This window comes from Lynx canadensis, chromosome C1, assembly GCF_007474595.2.
Source record: "Lynx canadensis isolate LIC74 chromosome C1, mLynCan4.pri.v2, whole genome shotgun sequence".
Classification (NCBI taxonomy): domain Eukaryota; kingdom Metazoa; phylum Chordata; class Mammalia; order Carnivora; family Felidae; genus Lynx; species Lynx canadensis.
This window is the reverse complement of record NC_044310.1, coordinates 14,069,600-14,087,723: the sequence shown is the minus strand read 5'-3', so window position 1 is coordinate 14,087,723 and position 18,124 is coordinate 14,069,600. Positions and strand designations below refer to the sequence as shown.

Here is an 18,124-nt window from a genome sequence, read left to right as displayed (position 1 = left end):
CACCCGCAGCGGGGGTCGTCGCGCTAGCAGGGGGAGCCCGTTGGGAGCTACTGGGGAGCTCGCTTGCCCTCCAGTGTGTACACACACGCATATGTGCACATATGTACGTATAGAATAGTATATGTAGTCCTTCAAACCTTTAAACAGCAGGTTACCTCCTCCTTGGGTTCCTTTGAGCAGAAACCTACATTCCCGACAGCCTCACTGGGGGTGAAGTCTCCGATTCGGGAATCCTTAGGCCAGATGCGGTGGAGACACCGCAGGTAGAGAGGTTGGGTGTAACACCCCCGGAAGGTGACCCCTCTGTGTGTCTCTTCCCCTAGCTAAGAAGAATCTCTACCAGAAACTTCACAGATCAATACTGGGGCTTCCACTCATTCATTCAACACACATTTATTGAGCACCTACTAGGTGTTAGGCACTATTCTGACCAATCAGGACACGAGAGTAACCACAACCAACATCCAGCTTCACGGAGTTTACATTCTAGTCGAAGGAGACAGACAGTAAACAATAAGCATAATAAACCTTTAAAGTCGCCGTAAAGGGATCACTGCTATGGGGAAGAAAAGAAAACACGGAGAGCAAGCAACCTGAGGGAATCTGAGGGGGGAGGGGGTCTTTTTCCCTCCACAGAAACTGAAAAGGAGTACCTCCCATGTACACGATTCGCACCATGTTCCAGAGGCTTTACTCCATTATTCCTACCGCTACAATAATGCTGATATGTGGGTGTTAAGCTGGGACTCACCCAAGGTCAGCAAGAGATCAAGGGGAACTGAAACTGTGGACCGTCCAACGCCCAAGACAGAAAAACCTCAAGACCCTGCAGCACCCCATCCACCCTCAAGTCACTATTTGGTGCTCAGAGTCCCAGTCTTGCCCACAGATGGGGCTGTGGAGGAGGAGGAGGAGGCCTTTATTCATTCATTCATTCATTCATTCATTCATTTATAAGTCTAAAGAAAACATGACAACTTTATTATTTGTTCATTCTGGTGACAGATTCACAAATGTTTGAGGATTTTTTCATGTTTATTTATTTATTTTGAGAGAGAGAGGGAGGGAGAGAGCGTGCACACGTGAACCGGGGAGGGATGTGGGGGTAGGGGGTGGGGAGAGAGAATCCCAAGTAGGCTCCAAGCTGCCAGTGCAGAGCCTGATGTGGGGCTCAATTCCCGAACTGGGAGATCATGACCTGAGTTGAAATAAAGAGTCGGGCGCTTAACTGACTGAGCCCCCCAGGCGCCCCCCAAGATGTTTGTTATATTGTGATCTGTACTTAACTATAATTAAAAAAAAAAAAAAAATTTTTTTTTCTAGTTTGGGCTGGGTAGTGGTGCCACCTTGTGGCCACACTGTTATTATCTTGAATGTAAGAACTTTTCTTAAAGCTCCATGTGTGTGCTCTTAAAGTTTATCATCTCTGTCATGGAATAATAAAGTCCTAAACACCCTTAATGTCTCAGGGTAGAGAGGGGCCTTCAGGGATGCTCAGTCTCTTCTTGATTACTTCTAGCCATGGGGAGCTCCCTCTCTGGAGGAGAAGGCTGGTGCCACCTCTGTTATGCCTGCCAGAGTTCTGCATTACAGGGAGGGAGAAACCGAGGTCCAGGGAGGTTGTGAGGTCTGCCCAAAGCTGCTTTTGCAGAAGATGCTGATTAACTGGATAAATTCCTTGTGTTCGTGGTCAGTTTCGTTCACTGCTGTAGGCTCAGCATATATTAAGCTCCTCAGTAAACATCTGTTCAGTGAATGAATGAATGAATGAACAAAACTATCAGCCCATCCACCAGCAGTTGTGACCCAATCACTCATTCTCGATAATTAGAACGACAGCTGGCATTTTTCTTGTGTATGTGTGTTTTGTTTTTTAATGTAAACTTGACACCCAATGTGGGGCTTGAACTCAGGACCCTGAGATGGAAAGTCACATCCTCTACCGACTGAGCCAGCCAGCTGCACCAACAGCTCGTTTTTCAAGGTCTTCCTACTTTCCAGGCACCGTTCCAAGCTCCATTTGTACATCAATTTATGTAAAGCTCACCACGACCCTGGGAGTTAAGAGAGGTGTGATCATTAGTCCCCATGCTACAGATGGGGAAACTGAGCCTCAGAGTTTAACCGACCTCCTCGAGATTACACAGCTAAGAAGTGGCCCGACCAGGATTTGAACCCAGCGCGACTGGATATTCCCAGAGGCATGCAGCAGAGGAAGAAAACTAGCTGGGAGTTGTAGGTTCCACGTAAACCAACGAGGTGGGGAAGCTGGAGCTAATTACTCGCCCGCCCTTGCGGGGAGGGGCCTGTGCTGTCAGCGTTAATCCCTTGTAAAGATTTTAGGTCCTTCCACCATCGCTGTGGGGCGGGGGGCTCTCTGGGTGGTTCAGCTTGAGGTTGGCCAGGAGGAAAATCGAAGTCACTGCTCCGTGCACCTCACTCCCAGGGGCAGGCTGGCACCGCTAGCGCCGCTTCTCAAGGGTTTGCCAGCAATCAAGTCTGGCTCCTCCCATTTGCTGCTCCCGCATCCAATCATCGGCGCCTCTCCTCCTCGCCCCGCCTCCCCAGCGCGCCTTTGCCCCCGCCCAATTCTGGCGTCCGTCCTCTCCTGCCTGGACCACTGCAGTCACCGCCGCGGTTTCTCCCAGAAACCCAGCTCTGTGCAGACGCCTCCGGGGCGCTTACTGCAAAGAGAATGAAGTCTGAACTCTGGCTAGCATTCCAGACCTGCCACCAGCCGCGCCAACCCACCTTCCTGCTTTCTTTCCAACCAGCCTCTTAATCTCTTTGTATGTCTACACTGCCTTGTTCCACACACAGGATGGAGGCGGCTCCTGACCAAGATTCATCCTGCCAAGACGGTCCTTGGGCCTCAGAGGTCCAGCACCAAGGACACGGTCCCAGGAAGTCCTTCTTTTGGACCTGGTCTCTGAGTCCTTGGAAGCGCCGCAGCATCTTCTCTGTGCCCTCCCGTCAGTCCTCACCACCAGCCGTAAAGAATGGCTACTAATATGGCCAGGGCTTGTCCCTACCAGACTAGGGGTCACTAAAGTCTGCATACAGGAGGTATACTTCTCTCCAATCCAACTCCATGTCATACCCATGGATGGGTATGTCCAAACAACTGCAAGGAGCGACGTCCTGGAGCTGGGAAGTACACAACAGCGCAGAGCAGCCAAGAAGGGAAGGCTGTGTCCACTGGGGAAACCACGTGTGTAGTACACAGTCCTTGTCGCTAGAGGGCGCAAGGTTAGACTCCCGGCACCGCTGCCTCCCAGCCTGGGCACAGCCTTCCCAGGGCATGAACGCGCTCAGTTGCAAAAGGAGGATTTTCCATGGATTAGAAATAATATATGTAAATTGCCTGGTACATGGTGTTTACAGCGATGTGTGTAAGGAAGAAAGGGTCAGAGTCCTCACCCACACCACCAGCTCCGCGGTGTCTCAATGGAGAATGTGGGGGGACCAAATGGCATGGGGGGCAATGATACCAAACCCATAGGGTCATTGTGAGGCGGTCAGGTGCCCAGCCTGGCACGTAGTAGGTACAACACCCCACCTCGTATATTCATTTAGAACCACTGGTTTTGTTTCTTTCCCCTTCTTCTGGGCCAGGCTAGGCTGGGGTCCAGGAAAGGGCTAATGCTGGCTCACTGTGAGGGTGAAGAGGGCTGACGGGAGGCAAGCCCAAGGGACCAAGGTCAAGATTGGAAGTGCCTGGTCTGGAGGCCCACCCAAGACATATACAAGGCCAGAAGTGGGCGCCCAAGGGAAGAGGTGGGAGCCAGGAAAGCAGGAGCCACAGCGCACAACACCGCAGGAAAGTGAGAGGGTCACTAGGCCCCAGGGAGGGTGTGCTGGGGGAGGGGGGGCTCACTGTGCAGCCCGACCCCCTCCCCCTAGGCCTCAGCAAGGGCCCCTTGGGGGTACCCTGGGTCAGCAGAGCCCCCACCCCCACCCCTAGTAAGGAAGAGAACACAAGCATTGAACGAATTTATTCATGAGAAAACTCAGGGTCCGTCAGGGAAACAATCTGCTGGTTACAAGCTCCAGAAGCTCTTGTCGGAACAGCCGTGAGGGCCGGGGGCACCCCCAGGCAGGGGGCTGGGGGAGCTACCAGCCGCCCTGGGGTCAGAGGAGCAGACACAGGCGGGAAGGGGTCCCGAGGGGCACTCCTCACTGCCCACCTGCCCTGTCCCCAGGACCCCACTCCCCCTCTGGGTTAAAGTGCAGCTGGGAGGGAGGTGATGGGTGGAGAGCTGCTGGAGAGCTATGGGGACACTGGCCACCAAGGACCCACCCCCTCCTCTCCCTAGTTTCTTGAGGCTCAGCCAGAGTCCACCCCACCCAGGTCCCTCTTTGGAGCCTCCCCACCGTCAGATATTTAGAAAGCGCTCCCCAGGAGGGGAAAGGCTGGCTCCACCAGCTCTCCTAGGGACCCAGAACTTGGGGGGGGGGGAGGGGAGTGGGAGAGGGAGAGGGAGGGACACTCTGGTGATGGTCTGGGAGCCCTCCCCTCTCCCTGGCCCAGGAAGGCTCCTTCCTTGCCTCCCTCCACCCCCTGGAAAGCCAAGGAAGCCAGAGAGGCCCAGAGAGCCTGGCTCCCAGCTCCAGGGCCATGAGTCAGCAGGGTCCTGCCCAGACCTGACTCCCAAGCACGCCATCGAGGGAGGGCCACTTCGGTGCCACCTGGGAGCAGCTGCCCTGGGCACGGGAGGCCTTTGGGGGAGCCTGTGGGGCTCCAGCTTCTCCTGTGGTCCCCCCAGCCTGGACCCAGCCCCTCCCTCAAGGCTGCTCCTGGCAAGGCGCCCCCCCACCCCCGCCGGGCTCAGGGCCCCACTAGGGGCTGTGAGGACCGCGCACCCATCTCAGCAGCGTGGCCAACCTCCTCCCCCTCCCAAAGGCACATCACTAGGAGGCAGAAAGGAAGAGAACCCCCCCGCCCTCCGAAAAAGAACCCTGAAGATCCACTGCTCCCTCCCCTCACTCGTGAATATATTAAATTGTGCAGCTTGGCCCCCGACCCCTCCCCTCGGATCTCCACGGCAACCAGAGAGCATTCCAAGTCCAAGTCTGAATCCAAGTCCGTCCAGTGACAAAGGGGGGCTTCAGCCTTTCTCCCCACCTTTCCCCCAAGGGTGACACCCAACATTCCGCAGGGGACAAGAGGGGAGGAAGAGTTGGGGCCTCAGTCCTCAGCCCCCTCTTCCTCCGCGTGGGGGGCCCCGGGCGGGTCCTCGGGCTCAGGGGTCTGCCCTCCAGGGTGGGGGTGGGGACGGGTGCCCGGCTGGGAGCCCGGCGCGTCCTCGCCCTGCACGTAGACACTCAGCCCGTGACTAGGCTCCTTGCCACATGCCTGGCAGCTACAGTGCAGGATCTTCTCCACCAGCTTGTCCACCCTGGGCACCTCCTCGTGGCCGGGGCACTCCAAGGTCACCTGGGGAGGGCAGGAGAGAAGACATGTTTCCAAAGGCCCGGGGCTGGCAGGGAGGCCCCGAGGGCAACATTCTTCACAGGACCAGCAATCCCAGAGACCCCAGAATCCCTGAGCCCACCCGAGATACCCCAGTTAGCTCTGTGGGCCCCTCCACTGGGGGTGGGGGTGAGCCCCTGCAGGTCCCACCCAACCTGTCTCCTCACACCCAGTCCTGCCGCCTCCCTACCATTCCCTCACAGAGGCCTGAGGGGAAAACCCAACATGGCCTGCCCCTGCCTAAAAGTCCCCGCAGTGCTCCCCAGTGCACTTAAAGAAAAGTTCAGACTCCTTACTAAGGCCCCGCAGGACGCTCAGGCTGCCTCCAGCTGACCTCTCTGCCCCTGACCTTGAGCCCCTCCCCACCGCCAACTCTGAGCTGCCTGATCTGAGACTTTGCACATGCTGTTCCCTCTGCCTGAAAGGTCCTTGCCTAACCCACCCCTACCACCCGCACCAAACTGGCCCAGTTAACTTGTACGCAACCTCTGGATCTGTGCTCAGACATCACTTCTTCAAGGAGCCCAATCCCAAACCCCCAGCCCAGCCTAGGTCAGCCCTACTGAGCCCTCCAGGGTTTTGCTCTTCTCCTAAGGTCACACTTTTCCAACGGCCTTTCCTTTTCCCTTCCTTCCTTCCTTCCTTCCTTCCTTCCTTCCTTCCTTCCACGGAGCACCTACTCCCTGCCAGCTCTGGGGACACAAGGACAGGCATGATTCCTCAAAGAATTCAGAGTCTAGTGGGGGAAACAGATTTGTCAAAATCACCCAAATGCAGATGGAAAACTGTGACAGGAGTCAAAGCAGAGGCACACAGTGGTCAAGGCGGTGGGATAGGGCCCCGAGAAAACGCTGCTGAGCCACAAGCGGAAGAATAAACAGACGTTCACTGGGTGAGGAGGAGAAGCAAACAGGGAAAGAGCATGTGCAAAGGCCCTGTGGTGGCAGCAAGAAGAGTAGGCATGAGAGACTGAAAGAAAGTACACTGATGTCAAGTGTCGAGCTAGTAAAGGAGATGAGAGAGGCCAAAGCTCAACAGACTGGTGAGCCACAGAGCCCACGCCAGGCACTGTGGGTCACGACAAGGAGTTTGGTCTCATCTTAAGACAATGGGAAACCACTAAAAGGACTTCAGAATGTGACTGACATCAGAATGGAGCTTCAAGAGATCCCTTGTCCTGTATACACTGGTGTCAGACTCATAAGCCATCACGTGGCAAGGACCACATGTGTATCCCCAGCACAAGCCCTGGACCCTGCACACAGTGGGGCCTTACTCATAAGCACTGGGGCCAAGGCCCGGGAAGTCTCTGCAGGGAGGCTGGGCAGGGGCGGGCAGCCATACTCACAATCTCCCACATGGACTGGGCCGGCATACAGGAGTCACAGTGAACCAGGGACTCCGTAGACTGTGGGAAGGTGTTGGGAACGCTGTAGCTGAAGCACTGTCCTAGGCAGGCCCTGTGGGAGGAGACGGTCACGGCGCCCGTGACACCATGGCGGAGGCAGGGATGGGCGGCCAGCCCTGTCTCCGCCTCCCTCCGGGCCTCTGGACGCATCCACTCCCCTCACACCCCCGGGGTTCCCACCTGTTCTGGATGGACTTGGCCTCACAGCCGCTGTGGCCCACGATCTGGGTGATGTTCTTGGCCTCACACCAGGCACTCTTGTCCGGGAACAGTGCCAGCTTGTTGATGGGCGGTGGGGCAGCCAGCAGCATCGCGGGGAGGAAAGCCCCAACCAGGACCCGAAGCATCATGCCCGTGGCCTCTAGAGCCCTGGAATGAAGCGCAGACAGTAGGTGAGGCCAGCAGGGCCCAGCGGGCCGTGGGCAGAGCGGACGGTGGTGTTACAAGCATGGGCTCTGACCCCTGGCTGCCGGGGCGCACATCCGAGCTCTACCGCTTACCAGCGAAGCACGACCTCAGACGAGTTACTTCTCCTTTCTGAACCTCGACAATGGGGCTGCTGATAGATGTGCATGGGGCGGGGGTCACAAAGACGAGCTGCAAAGCCCTCAGCAGTGGGGCTGGCAGGTAACACACATTCCACGTGCGTTACTTTTACAACTTACTGTGCAGCTTTGAGCAAGTCACCTTTTATGTCTGTGCCTCAGTTTCTTCATCTAAGAAATGGGGATGGTGAGACCGGATGGCAAAGGACGAGTGCCCAACGTGACGCAGAGTCTCCAAGCGCGTGGTGAGTGTTGAGCAAGCGTTAGCTCCCTCCTTGCTGTGATGCTGTGGGCCCTCCGGGAAACACAAAAGACTGCCCGCACAGCGCCTGCCCTCCAGGGGCTGACCACCCAGCACGTCTCCTGGGCATGCCGCCCCAGGGGTCAGCCACCAGGAAAACCTTCGTCCATCACCGTGAAGTCTGGGGCCACCCCGGCTGGCTGGGCGTCGGGTCAAAGAGCTGACCTTGGACCAGACCATTTATTCTTTGGCTGCCCCACCAGAGCCTCAAGCCCTGAGACGAATGTGTATTCGTCTCCCAGCTCCATCCCAACCTCCGAGGCAGGCCAAGCCAAGCGCTGGACCCTCTCTGTAAACTGGACGGAAGGAGACAGTAATACCAGAATTTGCCAGAAGATGGCGCTGCAGGGCAGCGTGTGTCTGAAGGATTCCACTCGGAGGGGGCTCTCCCGGTGTTTGTTCCCCAACTTCATCTTCTGTAGACTTTGCCCTCTCCCCCACCTCCAAACGTGTGGACGAGGGAGGATTCAGAGCGGCTAGGAAACGAGGTCAGTGCCTGCAAGGGGGTTTCTGGGGACAGGACACGAGAAAGGGCACTGGACAGGGAGCCAGGAGTGCTCGTGCCTGTGCGACCCTGGACACCCAGGCCTCAGCGTCCCCGTCCAAAAAATGAGTGAAATGCCCTGGACCACTGGTTTCTAAACCTGGCGGAGCATGAGAATCCCCTGGGGGCTTGTGGGGTGAGGTTCTAGATCGGAGTGAGCCTCTAGGAAGCTCCCGAGGTGCTTCTGGTATGGAGCCGGGCTTGAGAACTGGTCCAGCTCGGTCGGTCCCGGATTCGGTGTCTTCGGACACCCCCCAAGAGGGGCCTGGGGGTGGCTGACTCGGGATCAGGGGCCAGGTGCTGTCCCCCAGGCACCAGAGGGGAACATCGCATTCAGAACGACCCTACCCTCAGTCCACCTCCTGCAGAAAGTGGCAGGTCCTTGGTGAAAAGCCCAGGAAGGGGGAGGGAGTGTCCCGGAAGTGCCCCGAGGAGGGAAAACCTAGGTGGGCTGGCTCCGCTGGGCTTGCGCGGAGAGCCTGGGCCAGCCTGCAGGGCTGTTCTGTCTGTTGTCTCCACCCAGAAAGTTCTGCTCAGCCCCTTCTCCCTGCCGGAGGTCTCCAGGAGAAGAGACGAGCCCCATGTCACTGGACCCCAATGCCTGGGTGACCCTGCTCCAGCCAGTGGGGAAGGGGGAAGGGTGTTCTGCCCGGTCCCAACTGTGTTTGTGTCATGACCCCAGCTCTCACCCACGCATTTCCGGTCTCACTCATAAGATGGGCAGCGAAGCCCATGTTTTCAGTACAACCACATCCCAACAAAACAGAATGGGCTTGTTCCTAACTGGCAACCGAACTAATTTTTCAACAAGCTGCACATCCAGGAGGCTTCCTGACCCCACCAGGTCCTCTCCCGTGTCCAGGGAATTGGCCTCTGAGTCAGGGTCTGACCACAGGCCCCCAGGAGGGGGCCCTGGAGGCCCACTTGAGGCCAGAGCTCCCTAGGCCTCCCCAGGCTGGACCAGCCCCTCAGAGACCTCAGAGAGGTCTGGGGACTTTGTCCTATACCTGACCCTATGGAGAGTCCTCAGGAAGATCGGGTCCAGGCCAGGAGGGGACTGGGGCCGGGAGTGGTGTTCACTGGGAGTTGAGACTGGGGTTGACTGGAAGCAGCCTGGAGCCCAGCTGGGTCTGCTTTGCAGTTCAGTTTGGTGAGGGGGTTGTGGGGGCTGGAATGGAGGCCATGGGCTGGAACCAGGCTACAGGGGGGCAGAGCTGTGATTGGGGGTGGGGTTAATAAAACAACGATTATTGGGAGACAGGGCAAGGGTGAGTTTTTGTTGGGAATCAGGGGCCTGGAGCATGGGGACTGCTTATTAGGATCAAGTTATAGCAGAAAGTGAGTCTCTGTCCCCAGTACATAGCCCAGAACTAATCCAGCTGTGCCCACAGCGTGAGGGGAAGGAGTGGGGCACTGGGGGGGGCGGGGGGGGGTTGTCGTGCCAAGAGCCAACCTGCGAGGCCCAACCGGGACCTCAGAGGGGGCTGGAGCCACACTCTGCTTACCCAGGCCAGCAGCCCTGATCTCCAGCCAACTGCCCAGCTCACAGCACAAGCACGGGGCCCCTGGAGTCTCCTAGTTCAAGTCTGGCCCTCCCACCAGGGCCTGTGTGACTTCCAGAAATAAAGCTCATCTCTCTGCATGCTTGTGCCGGTCTCAACCCTAAGATGGGGAGCAGGGCCCTGTTGGGGAGAACGACTGGGCGGATGCAATCAGCGGGCACCCAGCTCGGGCCAGCCCTCTTCCCCTGGGAGATCGAGGGAAAGGCGGGCCAGGCAGCAGAGGGTGGGGCACTGGAGCAGGGGGGTGGGGCAGGGTGGACCCCGGGCTAGCCTCTCCCACAGACACTTGTCATCAGGACGCACCCACCCTCGGCCCACTCTCACACCCAACCCCCAGGAACCCCTGCTGCCCCCCCAGGAACCCCTGCTGCCCCCACACACACTGGGTCGGGCTCTTTGCTAGTGAGTTTGTTGTCGTTATTGTTGCTTTATGCTTTTTTGCTGTTTTTTCAAGCAGCAAATTAGCTGATTTTTTTTACACAGTAGGGGGACCTTCCTTCTTCAGACGAGAGCCTCACCCACAGATTCTCATCTCTTCCTCCCTCCCTGAAGGTCACACCACAAGTCAGGGGACTCCTAGAACCGCCAGGGTGGGAAGAGGGATTCCCCCACCCACCCACCCACCAAGGAGTCGTCCCAAGGCCCCCCAGCAAGTCAGGCCAAGCAATGCTTTTCCACTGAGGCATGCAGTTCCCTGCAGGTCAACACTCAGTTCACTAAGCACCTTCTAGGCGGGTGGAGACAGAGGCGAGGGCGAGGGCAGGGGAGCTGGGGGCCCAGACCCTACGCCCACTCAGAACTCAGAGCCTAAAGAGGGAGGTCGAGGGAGGTGGGCTTGGAGGAAGTAGTTATTCGGACAAGCAGTCAGAGATGGCTGGGGCGGAGGGAAGGAGAGATTTGTGATTCTGGATTTAATTCAGGATGACAGTTAGTTACCAATGATGGGGAGAGGAGGGAGCTGCTGGCTGAGGGCACCGCACAAGCAAAGGCAAGAAGGGGGGGCTTTATCCCTAACGGCCCAGCACATCCCTTGCCCATCTCACGGTTGCAAGAGCTGGTGCTGTGGTCCACGTACTGTTCGAGGCACTTTTACCCATAGTCATTTACACGTCCTTATGACAACTCCACAAGATAGTTACTACTATTTCCCCCATTCTAGAGATGAAGAAACTGAGGCACGGGGAGGTTAAGAGATTTAAGCTTACAAAATTTGGATTTACGAACACCAAGATTTGAACATGGACAGAAGCAAGGTAACCACCAGCTACCTTTGCAGATGGAAAGGCTCCCAGAGGACAAAGCCAGGAACAGAGGAAGAGAAGGCATCCAGGGAATCCAGGGAATGGTCTGGAGCTGGCAAGAGGCCTGGGGCTTCCTGCCCTTGCCCCAGCAGGCTGTGTCTCTTATCCTTATTCGCACCCCCTTGGAGCAGAGTTCAAGTCCCACTCCTTCACGAGACACCCCCCCCCCACCGCCGCCTATGAGACGCCCCCGCTGACGAGCATGCAGCCATGGCCGACCCCTGACTCCTCAGTATCATGGAGAAGCTTCAATGGAGGCACCTCACCCCACTGCCACCCAAATCCAAACCCCCCAGATCCTCAGAGGACCTGCGAACACCAGACACATCTGAGGCTGCCAACAAGACAGAAAGGAAGCTCCCGGGGGGAAGGGAGGGGACAATGGCTGACCCATTCCAGCACCATGGAAACTGAGGCACAGATCAAGGAGGTGAGCACCCAGATCTCTCACACTGAGGCACAAGGCAGTGGACGAACAGAGGGGAGCCGCTGAGTGGTTTTCTGGGGATCCTTGGTTCAGAAGGTCCCTGGGGAAGGGCAGGGGGTGGGGCAGTAAGAATAGGCTTCGTGGGAGGGTCTTCGGGGTCCTCTCTCTCCACACCTACCAGAACCCAGCATCTTCCCGGGGATGTCTGCCAAAACCCAGATGCCCCGGGGCCACAGCCCTGGAAATTCTGACCGCACAGGTCCGGTCTGTGGCCTGGGCATCTACGAGTGCTCCCACAGGACTCTGAGGCCCATCCAGGTTAGGAGCCACGCCCCCCCCCCCAAACTCCCCAGGAAAGGATCCCCCATAACAGCACTGCTGACGGCAGTCACCATCCTGCTGTCTGGATTCTAGGGCCTGGAATCAAGTCCTCAAGTCACTGGAGGGGACTGGCTTTCAAGGAATTCCTCCAGCCCACCCACACCCACACCCACACCCCCTGGGAAACCCTATAGAGAGCAAAGAGTCTGTTCTGTATAAGAAGTGAAAACTTGGCTGCCCGTTTCCTCTTCTGAGTCAGTCTGAACATTCAGGCCAGGCACATGAGGATTTTCTGGGTAGAATGGTCCACTCACCACCGGCCACACACACACCCAGGCCCCTGGTGTCACCGTTCCCAGCAAGCAAGCAGCCTGGTGTGGAAGCAGGTGAGGGCGGGGCTGGCAAATCCTTGGTTAGCAAAGTAAGCCTCTCGCCAACTTCAACTCCTGCTTCCGTAACCTCCTCCGGGAACCCTTCCCACTCTGGGCCCCAACTGACCCGGATGGAGGCTTGAACTGTGGTGCTCAGCATTCGGGAGACGTCGCGATTCCCGTGGCAAGCACGTGGGGTTTGTCGCGTGTTGTTTTCAAACTGATCGGACAGGGTGACCCAAGTCCCTCCCTCTCCTTCTTTTCCTGTCCACACACACACAGAGAAAGATCTGGGTTCTCCACAACATATTCTCCACAACCGACTGCCACAGACCCAGGTTCAGATCCTGGCTCTGCCACTTTAACCTTTCTGTGCCTCGATGTCCTCATCTGCAAAGCGGGGACAACGAAAACACCTGCCTCACAGGCCAGCTGGGAGCACCAAATTGAGCAGTGCGTGGAAAGGTCTGGAGAGCGTGGCCACCACGGGATAAATCCTGAGGTCACCATTAGTGCTAGCCTGGGGTCCCTGAACTCTGCCCGCACCCTCCTGCCTCTCACACGATGCCCCTCGCCCTCCCCTCTCCCCCACCCCCTCCCGCCAGATCCTGGGCGGGTCCTGAAAATACCGAAATCGGGGGTTGCAGCCGCCCGGGGGGGGGGGGGAGTGGATTTAGGGGAAACTCAACCATTCGAGATGATGGCTCAGAAAGGGTTTTATAAACTGTGGAGCTCTACCCAGCACACTGACTAGCCAGGGTGGGAGCTGAGAGGAAGAGGCCACTCAGACCTTCACCCCGGGGGCCACTGACGGAAGGAACAGGGTCTTGGAGAGATCAGCCCCCTAAAACCCCCTCCTGGAGAAAGCAGGCTGGGCATGGCTGCCAGGCTGTCCTCACTGCTGGTGCAGAGGGTGTGGCCTTTGTGGCCACAGCCCTAGGCTTGGGACTCGGTGAGGGTGGGGCAGTCCCTGCAGGTCTTGGAAGGAACGCCGGGACTTCCAGGACTTCCGTGAAAGGTGCGGCTGGCAAGGTCGCTCTGGGAGGCCCGCCAAGCTGCGTCAGACCCCAGCCTCGCTCAGCTCTGCAGGCTCCCCTGCGCCCGCTCTGGGGTCCAAGGACAAGTTCAGGCCCAAGCTCATCTGTTGATTCACTGTGTGCCTGGGCGCGGAGAGTCTAGTATAGACGGAGCCACTGACCATCTGCTTTGCCTCCGTAAGCCTCACACCTGCACCCTCCACAACAGGGAGCACGGCCCGGGGAAGTCCATTTTAGCAGATTCCCTCAAGGACAGTCCGGCTCCGGCGTGTTGCTGAAGGCCACTGTGACTCCATGACCCATCTCACCGCAGGGTGGCTTCCTTCCTTCCCTCGGCCGTCAGCGCTGGCAAGGCCATGAACTGACTGTCCAGGGGGTGGACACACAGGGCCAAGCCCATGCCCCAAAGGCCTGCCCCTCCATCACGCCAGGCAGCTTCACCTTCCAGGCTACAAACCCCCACCCCACCCCAACCTCCCCACCCAGGCCACGGCCCTCCCACCTGCAGACTCTCCTGCCCACAGACCAAAAACTGTCTCCAAAACAAATCTATGCTAATGAGCTGCTGCAGGGCTGGCCGCACATCTGCTCAGCAGAAGTCCTACTGCAGACCTCACCAGCACCCCTGCCCATTCTGCAGCCACCGACCCTACGGGCTGGGGGTGGGGAGAAAGAGCCAGACTCGGTCTAAAACCTCACGTCAAAAGAATGAGGATATATCCGTGGCTAATGCAGACCACCTACTTCCCCCCTCCACCCCTCCAACAGGGCAGGCCCAGGAGAAAGAGGTCCAGCTCGCAGGGGCTGGGGGGGAGAGGGGCAAGGGTCGCCAAGGAAATGCTCCTCTCGTCTTTTCTTTGGCCCCAACTACAGGCAAACCACACCCAAGCAGTCCCAGCATCTGGGGGAGTTTCTGGAGGCTGATGGTTTCCACAGTAACAAAGGGTGAGGGGCTCCTTGTTGACAAATTGCTTCCCCACCCCCCCCTCCCCCACCAGCGCCCAGCCTTTGGCCTCCAGCCCTGACCTCTTGTTTTCCTGGGGTTCCCGTAGTTACAGGCTGGTGTCCTCCAGCTGGGCGAGGGCCTCAGAAAGCCTGAAAATGTGCCCTTCTCCTCTGATGCCTGCCAAGCCCCTGGCCACGCCAAGGCAGGCAGCCGCCCCCTTTACTGCGGCTTGTAAAAGATCAGAATCGCCCCGCCCAGGGAGCGGGGCGGGCAGGTGGCCGGCGGCACGGCCCCGTTGTCCAGGCCGCCTCGCGGGGGTGGAATTCTTAAGAAAACTGAGCCCCCGGAAAGGCTGGCTCCCCCTGCCCCAGACTCAGTTCCAGGGGGATGACCCAGGCCAGGCCCCGGGGGCAGGCGGAAGGTAGGGGGAGGGTTTCGCTTCTTTTACCGGGTCTAGGAAACTATTCATGAACCCCAATGGGGGGGGGCGGTTCGTGCCGCCCATACTGGGGGACTGTCGGAGTTTGAGGGTGGGGGATCAGGGAGACGCAGAGACATGGAGAGACTCGCCCAGAGAACAGAAAGGCGGAGAGGCACGAACCCAGGGAGAGCCAACACGAAGGCAGAAGGGGAGAAGAAACAGAAAGAAAGGGACGGAAACAGAGAGACGAGAGACACAGGCAGTCGGATGGGGAGACAGAAAGACAAGGAGAGGGACAAAAAGGAGGCAGAAACGTACCGGAGCGGAGCGGCTCGCGGCGCGGCGAGGCCCGGGCAGAGCCGGGGAGACGCGCGAGCCCCGCGGCCGAACCCCCGCCGCTGCCCCGGCGCCCGCGCGGCCCGACCCGCCCTCGACCCGCCCGGCGTGCGCTCGCCACGCACCTCCCTCCCTTTCTCTCGCGGCCGCCGAAACTCCCAGCAAGGACTGGAACCCCCCACCCCCACCCCCCACCCCCCCCGGCGAGTCCGGGGACGGGCTCGGGGCGCAGCGGTGCCCCCAGCCGCCCCGCGCCCACGGCCCCGGCCCCGGCGTCCGGAGGCGCCTCCGCACCGTGCCCCGGCGGGCCCGGGGGCGCGGCGCTGCCCCTGCGGCCGAAGCCTCTGGAAGCCGGGCGCCCGCGTGCCGGCCCGGGCGGGACTTACCGCGCGCGCGGCGGCAGCAGCGGCGGGCGGGGAGCGCGGCGCGCCCGCCGGTTCCTGCGGAGCTGCGTGCGGGCGGCGGGGGCGGCAGGCCCGGCGCCCCCGGGAGGCTCGGGAGGCGGCCGGCAGGGCTGGCGGCGGCCCCGCGAGGCTCGGCTGGGCTGCGCTGCGCGCCGTCTGCGGCCCCGGGCGGGCGCGCGGTGCGGGGGAGCGGCGAGCCGAGCGGCTCCGACGTCAGGGGTGTCTCCGCTCCAAATAGGGAGCGAGGGCGGGGGCAGCGGAGGGAGGGACGCGAAAAAGAAAGAGCGGGCGGGCGCGCACGGCCGCTCCCTCCGGGCTCGCGGGAGGGGGCGCCTCGGCCGCCCGGCCCGGCCCCTGTCCCCGCCTGCGAGCCGCGGCCGGCCTTCGCGGAGACCCGACGGCGCGGCGGAGCTTCGGGCCGCCCCGGCCGGCGCCCCGACCCGTCCTAAAGCGCCCTCCGCCGGCTTTCTGTGCGCGCCGACTCCCCCCCCTCCCCCCCCCCCCCGCCTAACTTTTCCCGGGGCCGGGCCTCGGGGTGAAAGATGGAGGTGTTCCTTTTTGTGGGGACCGGGCATTGCAGTCTTGCTCCGAGGGTGTGGCGCTCCGGGCGACCGCCCTCGCCCCACAGTCCCGCGGTGCGCCCCACCTGGATCCGCTCCCGGGCACGACCCCGGGGGCACGTCCGGCTCTTGGTACCCCGGTGCCCCTCGCCCTCCGCCCAGCCTCCTCTCAGCTCGGGCGCTGGTCTAAGCGTGCGGAGAAGGGTGTGAGAGCCCCCGGAGGGGCTCTACGGCGCCGGAGCGCCGGGAAGAGACTCACTTGTCCGGTTCCCGGGAAGAGCAGAGCGCAGGCCCAGCGCGCGACTCCGCCTCGGGGGTCCAACTGATCGGTCCGCACCCGGGTGGGTGGCGGTCGTGCCCTATCTATTCCGTGTGCTCTCGGTGGAACGAGAAAACAGCTTTGCTCCTGGAAAGTAACGGCCCAGAACACAATCGTGGGACTGGGAGATCGTGCTTTCCTATCAGATTTGTGCGTGCCCAAGTATCTTGCCCCAGCCTGGCTGGAAGCTCGCGGCCGATCGGTCTCCCGGGTTGCAGAGCATCCTGGGTGGCTGCTGGTGGCCTGCTGGGGACTCCGAGGTGTGCTCCGATGAGGCCAAACCCAGGCGCATGCGCACGCCTCCTAGCGCCTGCTTATGCTGGTCCCTCCGCCCGGGGTACCCTTCTCCCCCTTTCACCTGGTGAAAGCATTCTTCAAGCACCAGATTGGGAAGACTTCCAAGGCCCTCAGGTAGCATAAACTTCTCCCTCCTCAGGTGTAATCCTGGAGCATGGACTACATACCTCTGTTAGTGCACATCTCTTCCCTCCATTAGACGGTCCGGCCCCTTGAGGGCAGTGATCACCTGTTGTATTTGGCTCGATTCGCCATAGGTAAGTGTTCCCAGGAGAACAACCATAATAACCATCATGCGGCATATAATATGCATATTCTTGACAATGTGTATTTGTAGGTACAATAACAGTCATGCTAGCTCACACACACTGAGCACCTCGGTGGGTGCCTCGCCCCCGTTGTAAGATACTTCTGTAAGATCAACAGTATCGTTGTCCCCATTTTACAGAAGAAAGACGCAAAACCTAGAGGGAGGTTGAGTGAGTGGCTCAAATCACACAGTAGGGGATGAGGCCAGCTACGGTCTGGTGGATGACCTTGTCCCACAAAGCCTGGCCTCGCTGCCTGGGACACACGAGGCACTCAGGAAATGCCACCACCACTCTCAATGCAGACCTTGGGTAGGGCGGGGAGGGGATGCCTGCGTTTCGAAAGAAGCTTCTCGGGCACTGCGGGAAGCTAATTGCGTAGCCCAATAAGATTGTCAGATCACACAGAGAGCCTGGGGTTAGAAGGCCTTGACGGCTCAGCCGCCACTCTCTCAAACCCAGGGAGGTTCTAGGCCAATCCCAACCACCTCATCAAGGACACGGGGCTTGGTGTCGAGTCACACATGTCTGGGGAAGACTGGCCATCGCAGAACGACTGCAGTGTGGGCAGGGGGTCTGGAAAACGACTTGTCAGTAATATCAACAGCCGCCCCTACGTGCCAGGTAGTGTGCAAAGCACGAGGCCTGCCTTATCGTACGGAATCCTTACCCCAGTCTCAACGTCATCCCCATTTAACGGGTAAGAAAAATCGAGGCCCCAGAACGTTCAGCGACCTGCCCAAGATCACACCGCTACGTGTGACTTGAAGACGGAGACGAACCTGAACCCAGACCTGACAAGTCCCAAGCCTGTGCTCCTCTGCCTGCCACACCCTCTTGGCTGCCTCCGAGCCTCCCCCCACCAGGCTGCGGTGGGGATGCTACCCCACCGGGAGCCTGGGCGACGGGGCCCCCACAGGAAAGGCAGAACCTGTCACGTCAGAGTCTCCGGGCTCACGGAGATGCACCTGGTTGGCAACAGTGTGCCAGTTGCCCCGACAGGCCTGGCTGGCACAGGGCACGGGCCCGAAGCCAGAGCCTGCTGGCCCTGGGCCAGCCTCTTGGGGCCGAGTAATGTGGGGCCCAGAGCTGGGGGAGAGGGCTGAAAGCCTCTCTCCCCAGCTCATTAGCAAACATCTGGGCTCAAGAAAATGACCGACCTGGAATGTGACTGGACTGTGGGGAGCTGCTCCCTCCCTGAGTCCCGGGAATGTGAGCTCCCTCCCGCAGGGCACGGGCTCGG

The 18,124-nt window shown here is 59.5% G+C and overlaps 1 protein-coding gene across 1 annotated transcript; it reads right to left on the bottom strand.

Moving 5' to 3' along the window:
- Positions 1-3,979: 3,979 nt before the first annotated feature.
- On the bottom strand, positions 3,980-14,399 carry NBL1 (NBL1, DAN family BMP antagonist). Its single transcript, XM_030327052.1, has 4 exons — positions 14,317-14,399; positions 7,062-7,250; positions 6,822-6,933; positions 3,980-5,437 (listed from the first exon to the last, which is right to left on the bottom strand). The coding sequence occupies exons 2-4, from the start codon at positions 7,229-7,231 to the stop codon at positions 5,189-5,191; spliced, it is 531 nt and encodes a 176-aa protein (XP_030182912.1). The 5' UTR covers positions 7,232-7,250; positions 14,317-14,399; the 3' UTR covers positions 3,980-5,188.
- Between the last annotated feature and the right edge of the window lie 3,725 nt (positions 14,400-18,124).